We start from the raw sequence: 20,519 nt of genomic DNA on the forward strand, positions 1-20,519 counted from the left end.
GATGGGTTACAGTTACATAAGTCAGGTAATGAATACATTTCTTTGTGGACAATGTCACTTCTTCCTTCACTCTAAGTTTTTCCCTCCTGTCCTCACCCACAAGTTGTATAGTTCATTTTCAACACAGTGTCTAGTGAGTAATACTGATGCATTTGTTCACTCTTTGTATACACTAGTTTTCTTAGTTGATGGGCTGAAGGCAGTGCTATGGCCAGGTGGGCTTTATAAAGGTAATCAGTCAGTAATATGTCACCCCTTTCTCGATCATGCTTCCCAAGTGCACTATGAGTAGAAGTACAACTCACAATCACCAGCCCCCTCGATCCACCCTCCTCTCCTCATTTCATGCCAGCCCCAGCCTGGTTTCCTCTACACTCTCTACCTTGTTCCTCTTTCAGAGTCTCTGTCTCTGCTCTGTGCCTGTGTACATGCATGCAGCTCCATTGCTTAGAAACATGTCCCTATCTCTTTCTCTTCCACATGGTGCTTAAATGTCACCTCCCCAATACCCATGCAGGAATCTCTGTGCCTTTCTCTTCTCCCTCCAAGCCCCACTTTCTCCAGCTACTAACATCCCCACCATCATAACTCACACTCAGTGCCTAGCCATGGCATCTGTTTGGTTCATTAGGTGAATAAATGGATCATATACACATATATATATAATTACAATACATATTATGGAGAGCTTGTGTGTGTGTGTGTGTGAGTGCGCGTGTGTATGCCCAACCGCATGCACATATGTGTGTATGCATCTATTTAGGAGCTTGAATTCAGGGACTCGGCAATGAGCTTTTTAGTTCAAGGCTAGTGCTCTACCACTTGAGCCACAGCTCCATTCTGGCTAATTTTTTTTTTGTAGTTTATTAAGATAAAAGTTTTATGGACTTTCCTGCTGGAGCTGGCTTCAAACCTTGATCTTCAGACCTCATCCTCCTGAGCAGCTAGAATTACAGGCTGAGCCACCAGCACCCAGCTTATACCAAGCTCTGTGTGTATGTGTGTGTATGTGTGTGTGTGTGCGCACGCACACCAGTACTGGAGCTTGAACTCACTGTCTAGCACTCTTCCTTAGCTTTTTTACTCAAGGATGGCCCTTTACCACTTAAGCCATAGCTCCACTTCTGGGTTTTTTATTTTGGAGGGGGGGGGGCGCGGTGGTGGTTAATTGAATAGTCTCTCAGATTTGTGTGTGCTTGGGCTTGCTTCAAAATGTCATCCTCAGATCTCAGCCTCCTGAGCAGCTAGAATTACAGGTGTGAGCCACCAGCACATTCATCCAGCATATTCATTGAACATCCACTATCACAGATCAAGTACTAAACTCGGTACAGGTGATACAAAATAAGACACAGTCTGTGCTCTGGAGAATCTTGCAGAAGATGGGTGCTAAGTATTTCCTGCTGGCAAGGCCAATACAGAGCTAGCTTGACAATCGGCAGGAAAGGATTGTCTCCTAATAGCATGGGTTAGGACCACTGGGCCAGAGGCTGAATGTGTAAGGCTGCGGTTTGACAGCACTTGCAGCCTCTGTCCACTAGAGGCCAGTAGCTCCTCCACTCAAGTTCTGGCAACTAAAAATATTTAGAGACCCAGTGGCCAAGACTGAACCAGCTGTCCTGGAACAGAACAGAACCCTAAGTGGCCTGTACCGTGGGGAGTCTGAAACAAGCACAGAATCTGAAAGTAGAAAGTAGTGAGAAACATCCTGGTGTAAATAACACACACAGGATGTGCCAGTTATTCAAGGTCACCAGAGATATGCCCGAAACAAGACAGACTCCAAGTGATTCACACCATGAAAATGAGCCAGTGGCCCCCTCTCCTGACAAGTGGGTGCCAACTGATTCTTCACCAACTACATCTCCAGCTCCCTTTGTTTCTCTACTTTTGCAATCAAAATTAAGCCACCCAATCACCAAATTGCCCCTACTTCTATTCAATACTCAACCCTCTTTTAGAGTTACCAGATAAAATACAGGCTATTCAGTTAAATCTGGACTGGCTAGCCAACAGGAGTGAATGTTTACAGAGCCCCATGTGCAGTGCCAGGCACTAGCACAAGGGGGTGTTGATTTATTTGTTTTTGGTGAGGATCCTGGGGCTTGAACTCAGACTAGGCACTGTCCCTGAGCTCCTTTTGCTCAAGACTAGCACTCAAAAACTTGAGCCACAGTGCCACATCTGGATTTTTCTCTGATTAGTTGAAGATAAGTATCTCACAAACTACCCTGTCCCAGCTGGTTTTGAACCAACAATGCCTGGTTCATTTTTTTTTTAATTAACAGCAGCCTTACAAGGAAGTGAGGTCCATTCCTCCTTCATTTCCAGAGGGGGAAACTGAGGCCCAAAGAGTTACTAACATGTACAAAATCACAGGAGAAGGTGGAGGAACCAGGGTAAGTTATCTCACTCCAAGGATAATCTTGCCTATCCCTCCTGTATAGTACAGAAAGATGGCCTCCAGGCTCAGGAGAATTCTGGAGAATGCCAGAAGATGTTTTTTTATCGAGGTCTTCACCTACTACTTCCTCACATCTTTCTTAACTATTCTCATTCCGCTGCTGTGTCCTCCTGCTGCCCAACCTACCCACAGGGAATGCCTGAGCCCTATCTCATCCCTTTATCTATCCTCTCCCTCTCGACACACAAATTCTGATCTCAAATAATGATTCTGAAAGCACAAGTTTATACTAAGTTATGAATGACCAGTGCACACTAACATTAAATGCTATGACTATACTTACTAAGTCATATAGCCATGTAAGCTCACACCTGTCCCATTGACTCTTATCAAAAAGATGGAAGATAATCAAGAACTGGACAAGATCATATTGCACATTGTTGTGACAATGCTAATTAGGATAACCACTGTGAAAACTGAATAGAGTTCTTTTAAAATTAAAAATAAAACAATCATATGATGCAGCAATTCCATTAACATTCCAGAGGATGTGAAATCAGTGCCAAAGAGACATATGCACTCTCAAGTTCATTGCAGAGTCATTCACGATAGCTGAGATACAGCCTCCATCTAAGTACCTATCAAGACTTGACTCTCTAAAGAAAATGTGATGTGTGCACATAATGGACTATTCAGTCTAAGAGGAAACCTTAGCACTGGTGGCTCACACCTGTAATCATAGCCACTCAGGAGGCTGAGATCTAAGGATCATGGTTTGAAGTCAATTCCAGCAGGAAAGTTTGTAAGACTTTTATCTCCAATTAACCACCAGAAAGCTGGAGGTGGAGCTGTGGCTCAAGTGGCAGAGTGGCAGATGTAAATGAAGAGGCTGAGGGACAGCACCCAGGCCATGAGTTCAAAGCCCAGTACCAGTACAAAAAAAGGAAACCTGTTATCATAAGAATGTGGATAAACCTGTAGGATATTGTGTTAAGTAAAGTAAAAGCCTGGCACATGGAGATAGATATCACATGATCTCATTGTATCACATGATATGATTTTAGAAGATCAGAGGGAGGAGAAAGAAGACTATTCTGTCCAATTACTTCCTTGACATCTTTTCATGTGGAATAGGGAGCTCCAGGTATCCCAGTAGCTAAAACCAGACCTATTCCTAAACCCAGGAGAGAAATAGCCTCTAAAACTTAAGGTCAGCTATGTGCCCTTCTCATGCCCTAGATGCTGGCTGGCCCAAGGCAGTATCTTAAGACCCAGAGAAGGATGGGACGAGGGGCAATCTGGCTGTGACCTAGGTCACCCCACTGATTGTCAGGGTTGGCTTGGTTGATCTGGCTGGTTACATTGGTGTCCCCTTCCTCCCTCACCACTCCCTGTCCATTCTCCCTGAAGCTTGGAGCTCTGTTGACAAAGACCATCATCTCTGATAGAGGAGGACTATCCTTTGGTCAGAGGAACATGAGTAGCTGTGCTTCCCTGCTAGAACCTCCAAATAAACTCGCAAGACCCAGAGAAACTTGTTTCTCTCTCTCCTTTCATTCCCTCAATCTATTCTTGAATGATACCTTGTCTTCATGGTTTGGGTGGAACTCCTGGACTCTGACTTTGAAATCTCCCACCCTGTAAATGCTAAACGTGAAGCCCTGAGGAGAAACAGAGACTACTCTTTGACTTCTTCCCTACTAGCCTAGAACCTCCTGGGGGTAGGTAGCATTACGAAGTAGACTGCTATAGTTTGGATATTAAATATACATCAAAGGCCCATGTGTCAAAGGCCCCATCCACAGAGGGTGTTATTGGGCAGTGGTGGAATCTTTAAGAGATAGGGCCTCACTGGGCACTAGTGACTCATGCTTACAATCCTAACTACTCAGGAGGCAGAGATCTGAGGATCATGATTCAAAGCTAGCCTGGGAAGTAAAGTCTGTGAGACTCTTATCCCTGATTCAGTACCAAAAACAGCTGGAAGTGGAGCTGTGGCTCAAATGGTAGAATGCTAACCTTGAGCGAAAGAGCTCAGGGACAGCACCCAGACCCAGAGTCCAAGCCCCACTGAAAAAAAAGGGGGGGGCAGGTAATTAGGGGTGTGGCCTTGAAAGGGATCATGAGATCCTCATTCCTTCTTTTTCTTCTCACGTCCTGGCCATGAAGAGAACATGCTCTAACCATGACATGCTGCCTTACCACATGTTATATGTCCCGACCACTAATCGTGGACTGAAACCTCATGCTGTTGAAAAGAAACCTTTGGTGTTTATTAGTTGATGGTCTCCATTGTTTGCTATAGTAATAGAATGCTAACATACTATCTATACTGGGATCCCTTCCTCTAAGACATGAACTCACCAGGAGTTTAGACTGACCATCACAGGCCAGAGCTAGCCTTTACAAGCATTCTCTTTGGTACTTAGCTTTTTAACCTGGGAGGTCTGGATTTTCTGGCCCTCCTTGAAAAGAGGGAAAGCCTACATGCATTATTCTATGGTAGCACTTGGTAGGAACAGAGTTAGCAGCTTCCCCTCCTAGAAAGGGCTGACCACTCCAGCTATTCTGTCTCCCAACTGTCCAATATCAGCCCTGCTCACTCATTTTATCATGTCACATCTGCCTGACCCTGTGTGTTTTTGCCTTTATGATTGTTTGGTTTCAAAAAGCGGTACCCCATTCATGTAGCCACACCCTTGAGTAATTTTTCAGAAAGAGAGAAAGAGAACATGTGAGAGAGTGCTGGGCTCCAGCTGATGCTTAAAGAATAGAATGTAGCAGAAGTTTTGTGGTTTCCTTTCAAGATTAGGGTATAAAGAAGCTTCTCTTTCTCCTGTTCTCTCCTGAGTTTATGGACTCTGAGCAACCAGCACACCATTGTGAAGATTGTACAGTATTTATAGAGAGCCCAGAAATCCTAGAGTATATAACCAAATAACTTAGCTGTCTGTGGTTCTAAAACTTCACCAAAGACATCTGCTCTTTCAAGGCAAAGTCCTTGGTTATATAAATTTGAAGACAAGGGTAGGGGAGGTATTGTACAAGTAGTGGGAGATGAATGATTTCAGTGTTAATTATTGGCAAACATTAAGAATTAGAAATCAGGGCTGGGGATATGGCCTAGTGGCAGAAGCGCTTGCCTCATATACTTGAAGCCCTGGGTTCGATTCCCCAGCACCACATATACAGAAAATGGCCAGAAGTGGCGCTGTGACTCAAGTGGCAGAGTGCTAGCCTTGAGCAAAAAGAAGCCAGGGACAGTGCTCAGGCCCTGAGTCCAAGGCCCAGGATTGGCAAAAAAAAAAAAAAAAAAAAAAAAAAAAAAGAATTAGAAATCAGGCAAAAAATAAAAGTAGGGCATAATTTATCTGATAAAAGTGTGTAGTGCTATGAATTTTCCATTGATTAGTGTTTTTCCCCCTAGGGAAATGCAGGTATGTTTGATTTTGCTATGTGACATTAAGGGCTCACACACTGCAAAATTATATGCCATCCTGAAGATTTCTGTTCAGAAAAAGATAAACCTGAAGATCATACAATTGTATTGTTTTCTAGGATGTTGATTTTTTAAAAACTTGGCAGACCTGTATAGTACTTATGGCAGAGGACCTTTCTAAATTGAGTGAAAATATGTAATTATGAAAGCTTTCTTTGAATTGGCTCTCTATCTACTTACTGGTGTTCTTTTGTCTGAGCCCAGGCTGGATTTGAATTTGCAATCTTCCTGCCTCAGCCTACCAAACAGGAATAAAACTTTTCTTTTTTATAGCACTGGGGTGCTTTTTTCTTTTTTATTGACCCTAGGGTGGCAAGTGCTCTTCCTCTTGATGTAAGTCCCCAGTCTTCTTACTTTTACTTTGTTTTTAGATAGAGTATGATGCTTCTGCTTCAGACTCATGATTCTCCTGCCCCTACTTCCCAAGTATCAAGGATTATAGACATGTATCATAACACCCAATTTGTTTTTGCCATAGATTCTCAAAAACTTTGGGCTAGTCTTGGACCATAAACTTTGAGCCTAAGTTAGGAATATAGGCATATACCATCACACCCAGCCTGAAAGTTAATACCATCACTCCCAGCCTGAAAGTTAATAAACTTTGATGGCTGTTTGTTTTATGTCATGCAAAACTAATGTCCTGTTTGAAAATTATGCATTAATATAAATGTCTTTCAAAAGTGCATCTTCCTTCCTGGCATCTTCCAAATTATGAACAAAACTGGAAAATATGTGGTTGAAATATGCCTGTAATACTCCTGATTTAAGAAAGACAAAATCCCCTGGAGCACATGAGCAAATGAGTACATGTTGAGACCTGCAGACAACATGTAGGCCACAATGAGCTGGAAACAGGATTCCAGAGAAGCATGCAATTATCAGCCACTTACTTGTAAACACTAACAGCAATTGCTAGCCTGTAAACTCAGAGCATTCCTGGAAAGTCCTACCTTGAGGGCTGACCTGGGACCTAAGGGCACGGACCATCTGGTGCAGGCATATTATGTACAGCCAGAAAAAACCAACAGCGTCTCCAGAGAGAAGGCAGCCATGTTTCAGCAACCTCTCCAGATGGAGCTTCCTGGGAGAGCTAGCTGGAGAGAGGGCAAAGTGGTCAGTGTGAGCTGGGTCTGGCTCCGGTGCCTATAAGCTAGCCAAGTCTGGCTTTCCAGTCCTCATTCATAAAAGGAGGGGGCTTAACCTGGGTGCTGGCGACTCATGCCTGTAATCCTAGCTACTCAGGAGGCTGAGATCTCAGGATCACGGTTCAAAGTCAGACCAGGCAGGAAAGTCTATAAGACTCTTATCTCAAATTAATCACCAAAAATTTGGAACTGGAGCTGTGGCTCAAGTGGTAAAGCAATGGCCTTGAGCAAAAAATCTCAGAGATAGCACCCAGGCCCTAGATTCAAGTCCCAGGACCAACACACAAACACATACACATACACACACACACACACACACACACATTCCAAACATATACATATACACACACACACATACACACACATATACACACTTAGTTGTAGATAACCTTAGCCTTCACTGCTCTTTCATGTTTCCATGGTGACCTTGTAGAACAGGAAGACATTATTTTTCTCAGGTGGTTGAGGAAAATGAACCATGGTGCTGCAAAAGACTGTGGAAACTATGTTTGCCCATGCTGGGATTTATGTGGCCAAAGCTTCCAGGATGTGACTGCACAGGAATAATAACCACAGGGCATTCTCTGTGAACCCTCAAAGTTCAGCCCATTTGTGCCTTCTCCATGTGCCTCATGTCCCCCAACCTGAGTCACTTCCCTGAGCCAGGACAGATGGGAAACCACAAATCAAAGCTTGCTACTTACTGGTGGTTAGCAACTCGGGTTTAGAAACACAAACTGGAGAGGGAGGATAAGGACGAAAAGGCGGTCCAATGATTTGCACAAAATTATATGAGCACTAATAGTCAAGGAAGGATAATAAGCAAAATATGGAATTCAGCTGTAATCCAAACACACAACCAAAAATCCTCACCCTTTATGAAATTATCCTAGTCAGAGATGGGGCCCCTCTAGCTATCTCTGGAGAAATACATTACAGTAGCAAGAGACTGTCACTCAGAAATCGAGCTCCACCCCTACCTTCCTAGACAACACCAAGGTCGATCTCAGTTCTCAATCAACTTCCACTTCTAGAAAGGTTTCTCCAGAACAAGGTTAGGTTCTATATTCTCAGAGCTCCATTCACTTCTCACACAAAGCACTGTTTTCTTCTGCAGTGTATAATGATGGGCTTGATGTTGTGATGATTTGGTTAACATCTTTATGACCAGGTGAAAATTCTATGAGATCAAGGATGGCTTCTGATTTTTCTTTCCTTGGCCTAGGTCGGAGCTTGGTCTAAGCACACATATGCAACTTTGGATGTGTTGAGCAACAAACTGTTTCAGCAATCGAACTCTAGCTTATTAGTACTACATGTCCGAATGGAAACTTACTTCATCCTTACAGATAATGCCATGGCTAAAGCTAGTAAAGGATTATGGAATAACAATGTCAATAAAGAAGAGGAAAGAACAAAGCACAAAGTAACTCACTGACCTTGAACACCTAGCTTAAACCATTTAAGCACTGCCCAAAACCTATAGGTAGTAAGTTAAATAGTTTAGACGTCTGTGCCAACAGTCTCCTTTTTTGAATTAATTTATTTATTGTCAAAGTGATGTACAGAGGGATTACAGTTTCATATGTAAGGCAGTGAATACATTTCTTATCAAACTTGTTACCTCCTCCCTCATTTTCATCCCACCTTCCCCCCTCCCTAGGTCCCTCCCCACCACCAGGTGTACAGTTGGTTTACAGCATATTGTCTTCTAAGTATTGCTGTTGCATTGGTTCTCCTTTTACCCTTTGTCTCTCCATTTTGATGTTCCCCTTCCCTTCTCTAGTTCCGATAAATGTATATACAATACCCTGGGCACTAAAATCAGTTACAGTGACATCAGGGGTAAAACTATGGAGAAGAAAAACAAAAGAAAAATCTGCCAACATCTTCTCCAGGGGGATTTAGTACAGGAAAGAACAAGAAAAAGACTCTCCATGGATTCAGAAATCTCACCCCTTGCTTGGTTGATTTTTCACATCACATAAGTCAGAAATACCAAGTCAATTACATTACCGGCTGTTCCACTGAAAATTAAAAGCAAATATGGTTTTGTCAAGAATTCTTTTGGGTCCAACTCAACATCTTCCTAAGGGATTTTCAAAGGCAATTTTATCCATACTCAATTCTTTTTCTTTGCCTTTAAAAATTTCAACACGATGTAAGATACAACTCCACACTGCTTCCTGAGGATCACAAAGTGGTAATTTTGGACAAACCAACATTTAGGCCAATTTAGGTAATGCTTTGGGTTGAGGCAGGATTTGAGACCAGCCCTTAAGTTTGAATATCTTGGCAAAAATTGCAACCTAGAAGTTCCAGCTCTAGTCTACAGGGGACCTGAGGACTCTCATCCTCCCATCTGCCTCAAACAGGTAGAAGCTATACAGGTTTGACAAAGACTGAGTCAAACAACAAGAATTTACACCTCTTATGTTGATATAGCTTTGACTATTAGGAGAACTGGGCACATTTGTATAGATATAACTGAACTCTTCCAGGATCTCTGTGTCCAGGAAGTTGAGGCAATAAACCCATAAGTCACATCACTGTTTACTGCAGGAAATTCCTGCAAAATGATGTGTCCTGGCCAAAGGACTGCTCACCTGGGAAGGAGCTCATTCATCAATGATTTACTGGCCAAGACTCACTTTAAGATTCTGTCTTAGGGCTGGGAGTGTGACTTGGTGGTAGAACGCTTGCCTAGCATGCATGAAGCCCTAGATTCAATTCATCAGTACCACATAAACAGAAAAAGCCAGAAATGGTGCTGTGGCTCAAAAGTGGTAGAGTCCTAACCTTGAGGAAAGAAAAAACAAAGGCCCTGAGTTCAAGCCCAGGACTGGTAAAAAAAAAAGAAAAGAAAAGAAAAAAAAATAATCTTCCTTGCCATGTCCACACATCCTGAGCTATTACGTTACGGACTTCCAAAAGGCTGCATAAAGAATGTAGGTCCAGACCTGCAAATGCTATAAATATGCTTGCCAACCCTGCTTTGCTCAATAACAGCTGCCCTCCTGGTGACCTGTCCTGTTTCAGTAATAAACTTAGTTTCATTAACAGGTCCTTTTAATGGGCTTATACAATCAACGACTGATACAGTATGGTTGTTATCTCTCAAAAACAGAGACTCTATAAATAAGAGTCAATGCATCCTTCCCACCTATGATGAGGATAATTATTAAACATAATAACTTCTCAGTACTAAAGTCCTTCAATGTTTCTCTTCTGAGGAGACACACCTGCCTATAAGAGGTTTTATATCCATATTTTACTTAATACTCAAGTGTAAGTTAGAAATGATTGCCAAGTCTTAAGTTTCTCTCTAGATAGATAGATAGATAGATATAGATATAGATATAGATATCCCATTTAAAATCTTTAAGCTAACAAGGTAATTTAGTCTCTTAACTATCAATAAGATAAAGTTATACAGAGTTAATCCCACTGCTTTGTTTTTTCTCTTGCCTTCTCATGTAAAAAGCCTTTGGAATGTGTAATAAAAGATACCAGTAAATAACAATCATTCTTAAGATGAGGCCCAAAAACTGGGTAGCATTTTTATTTGTGAATCCTTAAGCTCTTCATACCACCACACACTGTTCTATAGCATCCATTTCCTGCAAATCTAACTTCCCTCATTCTATTACCCAACTGGAAAAGAAAAACTAGCAGTTCATAAATACAGAGCCCTCCACTTTCTGCCCAGTGTGGTATCTCTCTGAGCCCGAGTCCTGAGCCTGTATGGAAGCATTAAATCACAGCCCCCAGCCTGCTGTAAAACGTGGTAACCACGGCTCTGGGCTCAGGCAAGCTCCCTTGGCCCAGGATGGCTGAGACAGCAGCTTCCCTCTGCAGCTGCTAAAGCTGCAGCTCCCGGGGCGGCCACGCAAAGGCAGAGACAGAGATGAGAGTGCAGTTCCCCACTGGAGTTTTCTTTTACCTTAAAGAAACTTCCTCGCTTGTCCAGACCTCGGGCGCCCATGGTCTGAGCTGACATTTCTTCCCCCTAGTGAGGCTTTACTGCATGCCGGGGACTCCTGAAGGTAGAGACATTTTTAATGGTTAGTCCAGCCTGTAGGAAATTCCTTTCTAAGCCACAGAACACTCACAACAACAGTCCTGCCAAGATCTTTTTCCGTCAACAACACAGTGCCATTTATTTCCCACCAAAGCCCTTACATCTCCTTTCAGCCCGATTTCCTGTGGCAGCCAACAGTGTTCCTAGACCGTGCCCCACCTCGCTGCCCCACCCCCCTCCAGCATCTGACGCAGAAGGTCCTCAGGATCGTGGAGAGCATAATGATTGCTTTGTGTGTTTGTTTGACCTCAAGCCCAAGTCCAAAAGGGACCGATATTACATGTCTCCATAATCTGCTCCGTAAGCTTATAGATTGAATGTGGCCGATCAAGGAGGGAGAGCGGAAGAAAGAGGGTCTGTGTTGTATGCCAGGTCATCCTCAGCTCAGCTAGCCCTCTCTCCAGGCAGGGTCAGCCTAAGGGCACCCGGGAAGAAATCCTTCTGTTTGCTCCTTAGAAATCAGCAAGATTGGAACATAATCCCAGGTCACTGTGTACGGTGAGGTTAGCTGTGTGAGGGGACAACATGGAAACATATGCACTATTATCCAAGTTTGGTGGGGGGTGGGCATGGGGGTCATGCTAGAATGGAAAGGAAATTTGAAAAGCAGGATAACAGCAGTCCTGAATCATCACCATGGTTATTGAAGTTTGGAATACCCCCTTCTAGACATAGGGAATAGAAACTAATAATCCTTCCCTTTGGGCCCCAAAGCCTCTGTCCAGACTGTTTGTTAAATACACACACACACACACACACACACACACACACACACACACACACACACACACACACACACACACCTAGCCCAGACCAGCATGCATTGATGTGGCTAGGTGAGTCCCAACCCCTATACCCACTGAAACCATCCCAGGACCAGAAAGAACTCCTTCTCCATCCACCCATCGTTCCTTCTATAACATACATAGAACATAGCTCATCCCAGGCTGGGAATATGGCCTAGTGGTAAAGTGCTCGCCTCATATACATGAAGCCCTGGGTTTGATTCCCCAGTATCACATATATAGAAAAAGCCAGAAGTGGTGGCTCAAGTGGTAGATTGCTAGCCTTGAGCAAAAAGAAGGCAGGGACAGTGCTCAGGCCCTGAGTTCAAGTGCCAGGACTGGCAAAAAAAAAAAAGAACATAGCTCATCCCAATGCAACCAGAAACAAAAGAGGAAGTAGGAAGTTAGAATGTCTCTGGCACTATTAAGGATAATTAAAAGCATCTCCCTAACAGGCACTGGGAAGGAGGCACCGAAGCCAAGGCAGCCTCTTGCAAGTCCACTGAGGCTGTTTCATTTTTAACTGGGGGGCGGGGGGAGGGGGACATGCAGAGATGCTTTCCCAAGTGGAAAAGCTGTTGTCAGGTCCTGGTGGCTGATGCCTGTCATCTGAGCTATTCAGGATCCTAGCTATTCTGAGCTAATCAGGATCTGAGGATCCTGATTCAAAGCAGCCTGGGCAGAAATCCCTGAGACTCTTATCTCCAATTAACCAGTAAAAAAGCTGGAAGTGGTTCAAGTGCTAGAGTGCCAGCCTTAAGCAAAAGAGCTAATGGAAATCTGGGGCCCTGAGTTCAAGCTCGACTATCAGCAGGCATGCGCATGCACACACATACACACACAAATCTAGTATTTGCCAACTAATATTTGTCAGAAGCAGAATCTGCCCCCAGAGAAGTCCATGCACACCATGAACAAGGACTTTGTAGAGACACTCATTGGTTCCCCTGAATTGTCTCTCAGCTGGCATCCACAGTGAGCTGTGACATCTGCATGTGGAATGTTACTTAGGAAAACAAACAACACAGTGCACATCCACTCTCCTTACAGATCCTTCACCTCATTGAAGGCATTGTCACTTGAAGGGCTCAGCAGTATCTCCCCAGCATTCCTTTCCAATGGAAAGCCCACTGAGATGAAGGCCAATGTGCTCAAATGCTCCTGGGAATGAGGAGAGCTTCCTGTAGTGATGCTGACACCAGAGGTTCAGGTTTTCAGGCTAAGCGTCTGAGAGTGGAGCCCAAGCCCCAAGGCCTTTGAAGTCCCTCCCTTATTAGCGATTTGGGCAGGTTGGAGCCACTCCAGGAAGAAAACATAGCGCTATGTTCAGAACGAAGAGCAGGATGGGAACCTCGGGGCACAAACTGTTTAGACCTAGAAGCACAGACGTTTCAAAAGGCTTTAAAGTAAAACTGCTTTAAAGCAAGCCTAATGCCTGTCTTCCTTTGAATTCCAGCCGTTTTCCCAGCTGAGGATTCAAAGTAGTCTGACAGTTCAGGAATTACTAAGCTGGAGCCAAGATTTCATTCTTCATCCAGGCCCAGGTTTCTTTGTTCTGTTTTGACATTTTCCATACACAAACCCCTGCTGATGAGCCACTACAGGCAGGGAATTTTGGCCACAGCAAAGGAGCAATTTAGAGTCCTGAAGTTGCTAGCTTAATTAACTACTGCTAAATACACACACACACACACACACACACACACACACACACACACACACACACACACAGTCTTTCCTGTATTTGCAATAATTTCCTTTCCAAACCATAACCTTGTAACATCTTGGCACAATTTTGGCAGCATTAATCTAACATGATCACTTCTACCTTGTAGTTGGGGATCTCCCTCTTTCTCCCCTATATCTCCTCCAGCAATTGTATACTAAAACTATCTAGTTCATGGATGGACTAAAAACCCAAAATGTACCATATTTTGAGAGGCTATAAATTTCCTCTGGATTTAGACTGAAGAAAAATTTTCCTGTTTTCCCCAAAGGTCCAGAGTGCCCAGTTACCTTTCCAAGTGCTAGCTAAAACTAGCGAAGAAGAAAGCCCCAATGGGGTTAAGGACATTGCAGATAGTTGGGCATCACCAAGTCTGGAGCTACAGCAGGGGCTGAAGGACAAAGGCAGGAAATGAATAACCCTCAGTCTCCTAGAAACACCAAGCTCTGTCCCTTAAAGGTCAGCCTAGCTGTGGCTTTCCAGGTGGCTCCAAGACTGTTTGCTGCAGTAAGGAAGGCCTGCCCTTAAAAGTGAAGACGAGTTGTTGGGCTGGGCTCCACGTGGGCTGGCAGTAAGACAGCTCAAGGCTGGCTGTCCAACTCATTCTACCTCGAGTGACCCAGGCCCAGTCACAGTGGCCAGCTCTGCTTTGACAAAGGCAGGTGGGTCTTTGGGGGGAAGGGGAGGAGTAGTTAAATGCAAAATTTCCCATTTCAATTTGCTGGTTGATAGACCTGGGCTAAGTGGGGCCTCTTGTAGCTTTTAGGCTACCTGGCCAGATCTGGGCAAGCCTGATGATATGCAATGTACCATTACATATATCTAACACCAGGGATGGATTCTGGGTGAGCATCATAGACTAGCCTTAAACAAACAAAGATGGCTTCCATGACAAGTAAAAAAAATTATATTTATGGTACACATAATAATGTATACAGTGTGGTATTGATAAATCAAGAGAATTGACATGTCCTTCACCTCATAAACTGATCATTCATCTCTGGTGGGAACACTTTAACTCTCTTAGCAATTTTCAAATATACATTATAAGTAACTATGGTCACCATATTATACAATGGATTTTGTTTCTAACTGAAATTCTGTATCCTCTGGCTAACATCACCCCAATCCCTTCCTCCCTTCCTAGTCTATTTGCTTTAAGTCACAAGTATAAAGAAAAGAACAGCAGGTGCAACTGTATTAAGTCCACCACTAAGAAGTCTGTTTAAAAGACACTTTGCTAATGCAAAGGAGAGAGTGGGTCAAAACAGGAAAGAAGAAAAAAATTTCTAATCACTATTCTTTTTTTTTGTTTAGTGGTTAAATGGACTTCAGTCTTACAAACAAGATCTCATTATTATAATTATTTTACAGTCAAATTGACAGCAGTTAAGAGAAAATGAATCATGCCCAGGGGCCATGGGAAAAGTTCAAATCTGATAAGCATGCACCATCTTTTATCTAGTTCCCTAAGCAACTCCCATAGGGGCAGCTATTTCTTCTTTTGATTACTTTTTGTCCCTTCTAAGTTGGGTCACACACCTTAATTCTAGCTACTCAGAAGGCTGAGATCTGAGAATTGTAGTTTGAAACCAACCCAAATAGGAAAGTATACATACATACACATACACACACACACACACACACACACACGAGAGAGAGAGAGAGAGAGAGAGAGAGAGAGAGACAGACAGACAGACAGACAGACAGACAGACGGAGGGAGGGAGGGAGAGGGAAAGAAAGGGGGAGGGGGAAATAATTCATGGGAAGTATCAGACAATTGAAGCAATAAACTATATTCCTAGAGTGTGTGTGTGTGTGTGTGTGTGTGTGTGTGTGTGTGTGTGTGTGTGTCTCCTGGGGCTTAAATTCAGTGCCTGGGTTCAGTCTGTTCCTTTTCTGGTCAAAGCTAGTGCCCACTTGAGCCGCAGTTCCCCTTCCAGCATTATGGTGATTAATTGGAGCTAAGAGTCTCACAGATTTCCCTGCCTGGGCTGGGTTCAAGATCTTAAGATCCTAACCCTCCAATGTAGCTAGGATCTCTTGATGCCATTTGGCATAATTGTAAGGAAGTACTAGAGGCTGGACGACGTTATAAAGAGATTTATCATTTAGCTTCCATTCAAGGGCCACATCTGGTGATGGCCTTGGTCCTGGCAGTCTTAGGACATGAACAGCATCAAAAGGCAAAAGACAAGAGCCTACATGGGCTTGTCCTTTGGGTTTTTTTCTTTCTTATCAAGCCACCAGTATTCACACCTTGGGCTCCCCCTAATGACCTCATCTATTCCTAATCATCTCCCCAAAGGCTCCACTTCTAAGGATGGTAGTTGGATTAACTTTCTCTTTTCTGAATACCTTGGCATAGGGATTAAACTCCAACATGAGGTTTGAATTTGTTTTTTATTTTTATTTTTGGTGGTATTAGGAATGGACCTCAGGGAATTGTGCATGCTTGGCAAGTACTGGCCACTCTGCTACTAGTCCCTGAAGTGAGTTTTGGAGGGGGGAAACCACATGGCCTTTCTTCCTCATCCATGTAGACAGCATTTATTGCTCCCTTGAGTGACAGGCTGTCCCTAAGCCTGTGGCTTAGGACTCAGGACTGGTGGACCACAGAAAGCAGGATGGGGAAGGGATGGAGAGAAGATATACATCTGATATGTCTTGAGCAGGTGTGGGTTTATGGAAGATTTATGTTCTTCATCATTATACTTTGAACATAATAGCTTGCTTCAAAGCTTCAGAAGAGCAAGGAGACCAGAGTTCTCAGAAATGGGGAAACTTTAAGGTCTTATTATCATCTAATGAGATGTTTAATTCAAAGATCATGGAGGAAACTAAAGCAGGCACTGCTTTGGTGAAGCAGCCATTCAAAGAGTATTGCTGTTCTAGGTCTCACCTTTGATAAGGATTTCTTAGTGGAGGGTGAGCTTTGGATCATCTGAGCAAAGACGCATCAATTCAGGGATGAAGTGAACAAACATGAGCCATGTTTCTACCTCTTCTGGCTCCATTGCAAAGGCAAATGGACTTTACATTCGCTCTTAATTGCTCTCTCTCCTTCCCTCCCCAGTCTCTCTCCCTCCTCCTTTTATCTGACCTGAATAAAATGCAATTGATTTAGCTTTTTTGATTCTAGGGACCCTGGGGTTGACAGTCAGAAGATCTTTTTACCCTGTTATTTTAATCTGATCTTGGTGACTTCAAGGAATTTTAAATTCCACGTTGTTTAATAAACACAAATATTTTAATTGGAGTTATACCAATATCAATACTTTTCATGAGGAAAATTTTTCTGGAACAAAACCCATTAAGTCATCTTACATCTTTGGCCAATTTTCTTATAAAGAAAAATTAAACTGCATTAAACTTTTTTTTCAATTCCATTTGAATTGTTTTTATCATTCTTCACTGCCTTAGCTTATATGAATAGATTTATGATCCAGGCCAAGTTGATTTTCTATATGATGTGGAGCAGAAAGTCATTACTTTTCTATTTAGATAGTCATTTAATTTAAAGTTTATGGAAAATATTTTTTCTGCCTTGTTATAGGCCTAAAAACAATGGAACCAATGAGTCATGAACTGAAACTACAAATGTACTGAGATTTTACTAACAAGTCATGTTGGCTGCAAAGATGAATTTTTACAGGATGGCATTGTCAGCTGGGGATGAGTAGCTCATTCCTGTAATTCTAGCTACTCAGGGGCCGAGACCTGAGGATCATGGTCAAAGTCAGCTCAGGAAGGAAAGTCCAGGAAACTCTTACTCTAATTAAACACCAAAAAAGCCAGAAATGGAGCTGTGGTTCAGGGTGATAGAGTGCTAGCCTTGAGCACAAAAGCACAGGGATAGCACCTAGACTCTGAATTCAAGGCTTATAACCTGTTAGAAGGGGGAAAAAAGATGGACAAAAGGACATTCTTATTTGTTTTCTCTTCTTTGAGACAGGAGCTCAAAGAAGCTGAGATTGCAGGCATGTCCTACCATGCCTAGCTGGAAAAGACATATATCTCTAAGAAATACTAGTGAATGGAGTCCACATGCTCTGTGGCTGGACTTTTCCTAGAATCTGAGAGCTGGAGACCTTTCCTCCCTCTATAACATGCAGACCCACTCTGTCTTCACAAGAATCTATCCAATTTCATTTCTTAGCTCCTGCACTTTTTTTTTTCACAAGCCAGAATGCCAATGAGGCCTCTGGGTGAGTGACAAAGTAATCATACCATCATTGGCAATCACAGCACATATTTCCACCAACAAAAAAAGCAAAAACCCAGAGAAATCCAACCTGCCACACCAACTGCCTTCTCCCATGTGCTCCGATCCCTGTCCTACGGGGATAATAACCTAAAATCTCCCATCCTTGCTCTAAGTAAGAAGTGAGGTGAACAATAGTTGGGTCTTGTTTAAATAATTTTCCTCTTCTTTCCCCCCCCATTTTTTTTTTTTTTGGCCTATACTGAGGTTTGAACTAAGTCCTATGCTCCCTTAAGCATGCTTGTGTGCTCACAGCTGGTACTTTACCACTCAAGTCACATATTTGGCCAAGCTTTCTTGTACCAATCTCAAGGCTTGAACTCAAGGCCTGGGTACTATCCCTAAGCTTTTTTGCTCAAGGCTAGCGCTCTCCCACTTGAGCCACAGCTCCACTTCTGGCTTTTTGGTGGTTAATTACAATTTCATAGATTTACCTGCCCTGGCTGCTTTCAAACCATGATCTTCAGGCTCTCAATCTCATGAGTAGCTAGGATTACAAGCATGAGCCATTGGCGCCCAGCCAGCCTTGCTTTTTTTCTGATGATTTTGGAGATGGAGTCTCTTGGACTTTCCTACCTGGGATAGCTTTGAGCCTTAATTTTCTGGATCTCAGCCTCCTGAACAGCTAGATTTATAGGTGTGATCCACTGGCACTTGGCTTGTCTTTTATAAAAACCATTATTCCCTCTCCCTTTATTATATCATTGAAGAATACAAAGACAATAGACACAAGTCAAATCATCTCATGGGCAGATCTGTGCATTACTTTTGGATTATAACTAATTACTGTTGTCTGGTTCCACTAGGGGGGAAAAGACAACAAAAACAAAACATCCAGGGTGTGTGGCATGCTCTCTTTGTTTCCCTACCTCCTTCCTCTCTGGACTCAGAAATAGCTATCCACAAAAAGTGTACAAGAAGCATTTATTTCTGGTTTCTTTCTCTCACATTTAGCTTCAAATGTTGATTTTTCCACTTCACATTCTGTTCTGCTGAAGTCCTCACTCCCTCTCCTGTTAATTACAACCCCAGGCCACAAGCTCAGCGGGACCTGGCACCCAGCCACTTCACCATCCACATCCATCACTCCACAATTCTGCTGAGTCTTCCATCCAGACATCCTTCGCCTCCCCTCCCTTTCCCCACACCCACTCAGCCTTGGACAGTGGCAGCCTTAATGGCTTCAGCAGCACCCACATGTCTGCCTGGCCACTGTCTGCCCCAACCCCATCAGTCCTGCAGGCCTGCACCAAAGAGATAGATGGCTCTGCCCTGGGTGCTATATAGTTTAAGGGTATTCCCCAGATGAATTCCTTTATTGAAATTTACTCCCAATTGTAAGTTGTCTAAAAGGTAGAACCTTACTACAACTCTGGTGTTTAGAAGTAAGACCTATGAGGAAGATAAGGCCATTAGAGTGGACCCACTATGGCTGGGTTTATATGAAGAGGAAGGGATGGGGGTACAGGTCAGAGGAAGAACAGGTGCTTAGGACATGTGACACCATGAGTTTGATCCCAAACACTGGGCATATGCATGTGTATGCAAATATCCTATACACACAGGGGCACATACAGTGGGTGTGACCTCCTTGTGTCACTCTATTATGGCCTTGGCACTCTGCCAGCAGGAAGGTCTGATACTGCTAGCCTCTATTCGCAAAGCTTCATAGAGCAAGAATGGTAAGAGATATATGCATTTCTGTTTAAATATCACCTAGATCACTGGGTTGTTGACTCATTAACAATGAACTCATGGTTGACAGCATCTATGTTATGCCTGGATGAAGCTTATCTACTGAAGCACATCATAGCTTTCTCATGTGCACAGGAATGCCAGACAGCACTTCTGTGCTAAGCTTTGGGGACATTATAAACAGTGAAATCTACACACACACACATACACACACACACACACACACACACACACACACACACACGCATACACCCACACCACAAAAATGTGAGGAATGTGGCACAAAACAGACTACAAAAAAGGAGCCTGATGGCAACCTGAAACCTGGAACAAGAAGGCAAAGCACCTTGCTTAGCTCCACAGGAAAGGTGTGTGTTGGTAGATTTTTTTTTTTTTTTTTTACCTCTTTGAGCATGTGTACTAATGACTGAAATGCTTCACAATAGTTGGTCTGAGAGATACAAATAAACTTTAGTAAAGAGGAAAATTTGTAGATACTGCAGGATTGGAATCAACAATAGGTATTTTTCAGCTGTGTACATTGCAAAAAAGGGTCAATAAGGCAAATGGTTCTCTTCGACAAGAGATTCAAATTTTGTTCTACAGAGATGCAATTGTGATCACTCTGTAGATACTGCCTGGTTTTGTAACAACTGGTAGTTCTGGGATTTGTAATTGGCTAATCAGAGATCTGCTAAGGTTAATGAGCCCAAGGTACCTGCCACATGCTTTCATAGAAAAAGAAGTTTGTGGGTTTTTTTTGTTTGTTTGTTTGGTTTTGGCAAGGCATTAGTGGCTCATGCTTGTAATTCTCGCTACTCAAGAGGCTGAGATCTGAGGATCATGGTTTGAAGCTGGCCCAGGTAGAAGAGTCCCCGTGAGACTCTTTTCTCCAACTAGCCACCAGAAAACCAGA

The 20,519-nt window shown here is 43.1% G+C and overlaps 1 protein-coding gene across 6 annotated transcripts in view; it reads right to left on the reverse strand.

The window, feature by feature from the left end:
* Rin2 (Ras and Rab interactor 2) overlaps window positions 1-20,519 on the reverse strand; it is a 190,284-nt gene that overhangs the window by 93,706 nt on the left and 76,059 nt on the right. For 5 of the 6 annotated variants that reach the window (XM_048348724.1, XM_048348718.1, XM_048348722.1 and 2 more), the window contains one exon: window positions 10,995-11,091. Coding sequence is in view for 4 of the 6 variants with exons in the window: in XM_048348718.1 (XP_048204675.1) it covers window positions 10,995-11,051 (57 nt within the window). In the remaining 2 variants the exon portion in view is untranslated. Of the gene's footprint in view, window positions 1-10,994; window positions 11,092-11,233; window positions 11,252-20,519 lie in introns of those variants that run through there. The other variant, XM_048348721.1, reaches the window with a different exon arrangement.

Source organism: Perognathus longimembris, chromosome 6, assembly GCF_023159225.1.
Source record: "Perognathus longimembris pacificus isolate PPM17 chromosome 6, ASM2315922v1, whole genome shotgun sequence".
Taxonomy (NCBI): Eukaryota; Metazoa; Chordata; class Mammalia; order Rodentia; family Heteromyidae; genus Perognathus; species Perognathus longimembris.